The 8,135-nt window shown below is 43.7% G+C and overlaps 1 protein-coding gene across 2 annotated transcripts in view; it reads left to right on the top strand.

Moving 5' to 3' along the window:
• LOC107730523 (solute carrier family 43 member 3-like) overlaps positions 1-7,927 on the top strand; it is an 11,766-nt gene extending 3,839 nt beyond the window's left edge. For both annotated transcript variants that reach the window (XM_016541372.1, XM_016541373.1), the window contains exons 9-14: positions 2,308-2,447; positions 2,561-2,701; positions 3,679-3,786; positions 6,192-6,378; positions 6,473-6,593; positions 7,557-7,927. In XM_016541372.1, coding sequence (XP_016396858.1) covers positions 2,308-2,447; positions 2,561-2,701; positions 3,679-3,786; positions 6,192-6,378; positions 6,473-6,593; positions 7,557-7,700 — 841 coding nt within the window. In that variant the 3' untranslated portion in view covers positions 7,701-7,927. The remainder of the gene's footprint in view (positions 1-2,307; positions 2,448-2,560; positions 2,702-3,678; positions 3,787-6,191; positions 6,379-6,472; positions 6,594-7,556) is intronic.
• The last annotated feature ends 208 nt before the right edge of the window (positions 7,928-8,135 follow it).

Below are 8,135 nucleotides of genomic sequence, written 5' to 3' on the forward strand. Positions count from 1 at the left end.
ATGACCGGATGCTCCTCACCTTCCTGGATCTGTGACAGGACGGCTCCCAGTCCCGTGTTGGAGGCATCCGTCTGCAACAGGAAGGGGCAGCTAAAGTCCGGGGCTCGGAGAACCGGCTCCGAGATGAAGGCCCCCTTCACCCTCTGGAAGGCCTCTTCCACTGCGGGTGTCCACTGTACTTTCTCCGGTTGCCCCTTCCTGGTCAAGTCTGTCAGGGAGGCGGCTAAAGCTCTGCTGGGATGCCAACTCGGCTGGAGAGCAGGAAGAGTTCCTGTGCAATGGCTTTGGCGGTGGCTTTTCGGAGGGGAACTGCCTCGGGGTACCGGGTGGCATAGTCGACAATCACCAGGATGTGTTCATGTCCCCGGGCAGACTTAGGCAACGGCCCCACAAGGTCCATCCCGATGCGCTCGAAGGGCACCTCGATGATGGGCAGCGGTATCAGCGGACTGGGGGGAGGCGTCCTGGGTGACGTCACTTGGCAGGTCGGGCAGGCTTGGCAGAACCGCTTCACTTCGGCCTCCAAGCCCGGCCAGTGAAAGCGGTCGCGGATCCGTTGGATGGTGTTCCCGGCTCCGAGATGCCCTGCCAAGGGATGCGAGTGGGCCAGCTCCAACACGGTCTCCGTCTTTGTGCGTGGCACCACCAGCAATAATTTTTCCTATTTTTCCTCCTGCGCGACACAGTAGAGCAGGCCATTTTGCACGACGAAATGCGGGAGAGGGTGGGGACCGTGGGGACCATCCTTGCCTTCGATGACCCGGACCTGGGTCCAGCCATGCTTCAGCCTGTCGTCCTCCCGTTGTTCCTTCCCAAATGAGCCCCCTCCCGTCACCTGTTGGAACACATCATAGAAGAGATTAGGATTTTGGGAGGGGGACTCACCTTCTCTCCCGCTATCCGAGGCCAGAAGCACGGGCCGCTGACGAGGTGAACTGGAGAGGGTTTGGGTTTTGTGTCAAAAAATATAACATTGCACAATATTTTGCGTAATGTCTCTGCTATGTCTTGGTATCCCAACCTTCATCTCATCCATGCATTTTATAACCAGAACCGATAAGTAACCCGAGGATGTCATTTCCCATTAACACTAAAATTTCCTCTGCAACTGAACATTGGCCAGAATAAGGCTCACAATGCATTGACAGTAGACTATAATTGCTTGCTGGTAACACTTTTATCTCTAAGGTCCAACTGGAACAGCTTGCCAAATCCAAGATGACTGTGCCACCCCGAGGCTCCTATTGAAATTGTGTGAAGCCACAGGAAAACCAGTTGATCTGATCCGATAAAGAGCCACATAATGTGCCTCACTGGAGTTCCCTGTGGAGAATACTGCATGCATGTACTCTGTACGGATTCACAAGAATCAAAATGGGTTTGATGGCCTGCGTAGCGCTGAAAATATTAAAAGTTTAGTTTATTTTGGTGACTCTACACTGAAAACACATACAAGTATACCACATGTTATTGGCACAAATAGGCATTCAAGGGTTGGCTGGATAGCTTTGGCAGTTTGCCCCTGCTGGTTAAATACCGTAACTACATCATTAGGCAGATGAAAAGTACTAAAAGCCATTAAAAATTAGAAATGACTGCCCCACGAAGCAAAAATGACAGCTTCCAGTTTGCACACTTCCGGGGGCTGCATGCACCAGTTTCAATTTCATGAAATATATTGTAACGGGGTGAAGAATCACACGACAAGGAAATCTCAATCAATACCCCGGAGGGTGGATTTATTGGTGTGGTGGGTGATAGGGAGAAAGGTCCAGGTAGGTGCTCCGGTGCCGTGAGTGCTCTCTTCCGTCTTCCCAGTGCAGAGGGTCCGTGCAGTGCTCCTGTGGGGCTGGTCGGTCACACGCTGCTGTCTGTGGGAGAAATGAGAGGGCGAGTTAGTGCTCAGTCTCATGGAGGAATCTCCCAGATGGCAGGGCTTGCGTGGCTTATGTGAGCTGCAGCTGTGACCGATCAGCCTGTGATGAGGATGGCCAGGTGCTCCTCACTCGTTTCCAGGGCGACGCTGATGCAGCTTTGGGACGCTCGTCACAATATATATATATATTTGTTGAAATATATACATATATGCCTGTGTATTTATATATACATAATTAATATACACAGTACACACAGTATATAGACAAAAGCTTTTATTTTGAATGCGATTAATCACGAGTAATCGTTTTGCAGCCCTAATATATACTCTATATTTAGTATGTAGTAAATCTGATATAGCTTTAACTACGTATATAGTACATAATTCATGCTCTTATCCATATTAATTCAAATGCAAATCCTTATTTACAGGATGAGCTGTGCTAGATCACATAGCTACAACGTTGAACAGTATGAGGCAGAGCAAGACCCAAGTTCAGACAGAGGCAGAGGTGTAACTGATGAGCCACTGGAGACTGACACACTACAACTAACAGACAACTCTGAGAAAGGTGCTGCTTGGCCAGCATAGCTCTTACTTTGGTATACACTGCATGGTTATGGAAACATTTATTTTCAATGAATGGTTCAAATAAACTGACTCTTTTAATTTTTTTTCCTATAGACAGTTTTAGGAGCTGTGTTCTGTCCTGGTTCTTCCTGTGGCACCTCATATGGCTGTCAGTCATGCAGCTGCGGCATTATTTCTTCATTGGAACTCTGAATCCAATGCTCAACAGACTGGCCAACCAAGACCCAGACATTGGTAAACACATTTTTATCACTACTATGATGCATTTAAGTGAATTCTGTGAAATCTTTGTTTATGTTAGGAGTTTCTCAGTTCATAAAATCAACTGGAATTTGAATTACAGGAGGAGGAATTTACTTAATTCAAAGACATTCAACACTATCACACATTAGACTTGATTTAAAGCACTCTGGGTAATGAAGAGATTTTGCACTATATGGCCCATAAACTAATATATATTAATATATTAAATATATTGTATATGTATAGATAGATTTAAATTATATAATTAATATATTAAATGTAGATCAGTTAAATAAAAAAATATATTAATAACATTTCCACAACTGATTATTAATATAATATTATACTTCTATATACCCTATGGTGTGTGTATGATCATTTTCATTGGTAATTTTTACTGAGCAAAAGAAATTTGGAATGTCAAGAGGAGGAATTTACTGAATTCAAAGGCATTTAACACAATCACACATTAGACTTTGCGTTAAATTAAAGCATTCTTAATTGATGTAAATTATTATATTAAATATTTATAAATTATATATTCAAAAAATACAAGAAATTAAAATTAAAATACAAAATAAATGACAATAAAAAATTATGTTAGTGACATTTTAAAAATTGATTATTAATATAATAATATATTTCTGGAAATATTCCATATGTTGCGTGTAGGATAATTTTTATGGATAATTTGAACTGACAGAATTTTTTTTGTTAAAAACTACACTTACAACATGAATTTAATTCCATTTTAATTCTAGTCCCTTAAATAAATAATAAAAAATCTATCTACAGCTCTGCATCCTCTTTGCTATACCAGTCAAAATTCAGGAATGGAATTGGATTTTTACTTGTCAATGCAATTCTGACTGGCAACACCCATAGGATCATTTTCAAATGCCTTACTGTGATAGTAGCAGAGGTTATAGGGTTTGACTGAGACTTTTTTATCTCTTTTTCATTCTCAGTGAGTGAGTACACCAATGCGTTTGCTTTCACCCAGTTCTGTGGAGTTCTCTGTGCTCCCTGGAATGGACTGCTAATGGACAGACACAAAAGAAAACCCCTAGATCCAGGTCAGTTGAAAGAGAAATGTGAAGGTCTGTTCCCTTTCGATACTTCACTCCTACTGCGTCGCTAGACCCTTATGGGGAAAACTCCTTTTTCTCTGATCACTGAAGCCTTTTTCAATCACACACTGTAACTGCACGGCCATTGGTTCATGCAGTGAAATAAAAATGAACCAATGGCTCGGCAGCGGAGCCAAATTTCTCAAAAGAGCAAATTCACGGCGTTGTTGCAAATGCCGCGCCGTCATTGCAGCTTGTGCAGGACTTCGCTGCATGCTGATGATGGCCATTCAGAGTGCGTTTCCTGTCTGGGCAAGTGTCACGCAGAAGCCGCTTTGACTGAGATGGAGTGTGTTCTCACTGCGAGAACATGAGTGTCACCTCTCTGCGTGCTCGAATCGCTTTCTTTTCAGAGAGTGACTCCGCCCCTCGCACCCTCCCGTTTTCTTCCTCCCAGGGACCTGTGAGGAAAAACAGCAGGGCAGAGGGACTCAACGCCCGGCTACGAGCGAACTCACCCCGGCCCAGACCCTGCGTGCCTCGCTCTCACCTTGCAGAGATGACTCTCCCATCCTCTTCGCGCACCCAGACCAGTCCCTCGGCTCTAGAAGCGACATGGTCTCGTTTGGCAGAATCAAGGACGATCTGTTAGATGACAGCATGTCTCTAGCATCATCAGACGTGGAGGATTTGTCGAGCTTGATGGTCGACCATGCCCCTTTGACGTCTGCGGATCCTAGCGACACCAAACTAGGGATGGACGCCGAACTATTCCGAACTATCAAGGCGGTTGAGGAGCTGGGTTTGGAGTGGTCTGCGCCGGAGGGGCCCACTAGTAGCCGTCTGGATGAATGGTTCCTGCCGGGGTGCCATCAGGCCCCTTGTCAGCGAGCCTCTCCTTTCTTCCTGGAGGTCCACGACAAGCTTACAAAATTGTGGCACGCTCCCTACTCGGCTCGCCTTCGTATGTCCGCATCATCCACCCTCACCCTCGTCGACGGCACTGAAGAGAAGGGCTATGAGAGGCTGCCTCCTCTGGATGAGTCAGTGGCTGCGCACCTTTGCCCGCCCACTGCCATCAGATGGAAAGCGAAGGTCGTTCACCCCTCCAAGCCGTGTAGGACAACGTCTGCCCGCGCTGGACGAGCAGACTCATTGGACGGGCTGTGCTCCAGGACTTTCAGACCAAACTCCTTCAATGCATGGATGAGTCAAGACCTGACCCCGCAGCTTTCAAGGAGCTGCGCAGTGCAACAGACCTGGCCCTGTGAGCCACAAAGATGACAGCGCAGGCCATCGGCAGGTCAATGGCCAGTTTAGTGGTGCTGGAGCGCCACTTATGGCTAAACCCTTTGATGTAGATCAAAGAGGCTGACAAGGTCCCTTTCCTTGACTCCCCGGTCTCCCCTACGGGGCTATTTGGACCCGCCATTGAGGGATTTTCAGAGCGCTTTACCGCCGCACAGAAGTCATCCCAGGCAATGCGACACTTCTTGCCTAAGCGCTCCAGCTCTGCAACTGCTACCAGTCGGCCCAGACCTGCACCAACTCAGCAGCCAGCAAAACCTGTGCCGTCTCCCGCTCAGCCTACTCAGAAGCCTGAGCCTCGACAGCGCTCCCACTCGGCCAGACGCTATCCGTTTGCGAAGCGGCAAGGACCCCGGCCCAAGCTAACGCTGGATCCTGCACCTCAGGCGTCGTCCTGATCCACTGGACCGGAAGAGGAAGCAAATCTCGCCATCGCCAGACCACCCCCCAAGCAGCTTCTATTATGCCTCTAAGCACCCTGTTCTGTTCCGGGTGCCGACGGCAGTATGTTGGTCATAAATACTGTTGTGAGCACTGGGCCCATTCAAAAAGTGCCCACACAAATAGTCGCTGTTATAGCGAGAAAAATAAAACACAAACATTTTCAAAAAGAGAGCAAATTTCCTCTTCCACTTATCACGAGTGCCAAGTCCTCTCACGGTGACCCACACATCAGGGTGAACCAATCCAACACCTAGCCACAATTTACTCGGTTACTAACATAACCTCGGTTCCCTGAGATACGGGAACGAGTACTGCGTTGTTAGCCGCGCTATGATGCTGCACGACTCAGTGTTGTCGCTTCAGTCGAATTTACCTGAGGATCCTATGGTGAAACGCCTGCTTATATAACCAGATGGCCCCACCCATTCTGGCAGGCTTCATCGCCATAGGCTTGTGCAGCTCTGCTGCCGAGCCATTGGTTCGTTTTTATTTCACTGCACGAACCAATGGTTGTGCAGTTACACTGCGTTATTGAAAAAGGCTTCAGTGATCGGAGAAGCCTTTTTCCCCGTATCTCAGGGAATCGAGGTTACGTTAGTAACAGAGTACGTTTTCTTTACCATTTTTCTTTTTCATTCCCACCCTGTATTTTTTTGTAGGTGTGTCAGAACGGGAAGCAGACCTGTGCTCATCCATTCTGTCTCTCCTCCTCACCTCTCTGCAGTGCCTGTTGTTCTCCATTTGTGCAAGCATTCCGTTCCTCCCTCTCCAGTACGTCACATTCATCCTTCAGGTCCTTAATCGCTCTTTTCTGTACGGAGGGAATGCTGCATTCATCAGCATAGCGTAAGTAAATCGGGTGATATAAGTATCTCGATTGTCACTAGACTGGAATCTTTACATAAGTGAGTGCAATGATTCTAAATGTAGATTCCTACAGGTTTCCTGCCCGTCATTTTGGAAAGATGTATGGTCTAGTGATGTCTCTATCAGCTGTGGTATCATTGCTGCAGTATCCCTGCTTCGCCCTCAACAAAGTTCTTGGAGGAGACCCCTTCTGTGTAAATCTATGATTCCCACACCACTGTTTCAACTACAAAGAGCTCATATACTGTACATACAGTGGCCCCAAAAGTTTGTGTACACTTGTATGAAAGTCATTGAATTATATCACAAAAAATCAAACCAAGTGACATTTATTTTAAATAAATATAGTACAAGCACACTTTTAAAGCAAGGACATTTTTACAAAAAGAGGTTTTAAGTGATTAAACAATATAGTGAGATACAAAAAGTATCGACACTTTCTAGTTCACAAATGTTAGTAGAACAAGTATTTAGTTAATGTAAAGTTAGTTCTGAGAAAAGGTCTAGCATTATTTCTTTGCCGATTGAACTTGATTTGATATTTTGTTATCTAATTTAATTAAATTCATATATTTTAAGTGTGTCCATTTGAGGTTTCAATACTTTTTGGGGTTGCTAGATGTTGATTCCTATGGAAGCCCATTTCTGCCAAGTCAAAAAGCTGAAATGATGTGATAAAAATTGATATAAAACGGCAGTTTTTCTGACATAATTATTATCAGAATGCTTTTTGCCTCAGTTTTGACTCTTATGTCACATTTATGACTTTTATCTCTTAATCTCATCTTTTATCTCATAATTACAACTTAATATCTCATAATTTTGACTAATTATGTCATAATTAAGACTCTTTATGTCCAAAGAATGAATTTGGTTTAAGTCAAAGATGCTGTGGAGTTAGTTCTAATCAAAAATTATTAGATATGTGGCAGAAATGTTCTTCCATACTATACCTGCAACAAGATTATATGGTTACTAAAACTATATAAATACATCAAACGTAAAAACCATATAAATGATTTCTCCATATCAAATTTCAGTAGCATTTGATTAAATATTCCGTTAGTTTTAATTCCTTGTGTGTAAATTGACCATAATCATTCATTTGTTTTTCACAGCTTTTACTGTAATTAGTAAATTCTACTGTGTTTCTGTAGGTGAACATCATCTTGACTGTCCTGACTCTGCTGGCCTTCATTCATCCTGTCTATGTGTTTCTTCACTGCAGAGAGCTGGCAAAACAGCGAGAGAATTCACAAAGTATTTTAGAAGCCTCCATACAGGAAACATCAATGTATTAATTTAAATCTATAGACATACTTGATTAATGCATATGATTATGCAAACCTATCTAAGCCTTAGCTTTTGTAACTGACAAAGGGAACATTAATAAGCATTTAGATTCTTGTATATTCAAAAGCAACGTTTTACCACCATTGTATTTTAGAGATTTAATTACTTGAAAATAAGAGTTAACAATCAGCTATTAAATTAATTCCATTTAATTTAATTGGTTATTGAATATTTACAATCTTTATGAGTACAGAAATAACAATAAAAAAAGTTTTTTTTAAATAGTTCACTGTTGGCAAGAACAGATATTTAGATAAAAACATTTGTTTAAACATAATGATTAAGGAGCAAGGGGAGATCACATGGGTGTCAGAAACATAGTGATCTTTACAATTGATCTCCAGACTCTTCTGGAGTTGTATGATATCCAGTTTTGCATGTTA

Source organism: Sinocyclocheilus rhinocerous, unplaced genomic scaffold (genome assembly GCF_001515625.1).
Source record: "Sinocyclocheilus rhinocerous isolate Xijiao unplaced genomic scaffold, SAMN03320098_v1.1 scaffold1570, whole genome shotgun sequence".
Lineage (NCBI taxonomy): Eukaryota > Metazoa > Chordata > Actinopteri > Cypriniformes > Cyprinidae > Sinocyclocheilus > Sinocyclocheilus rhinocerous.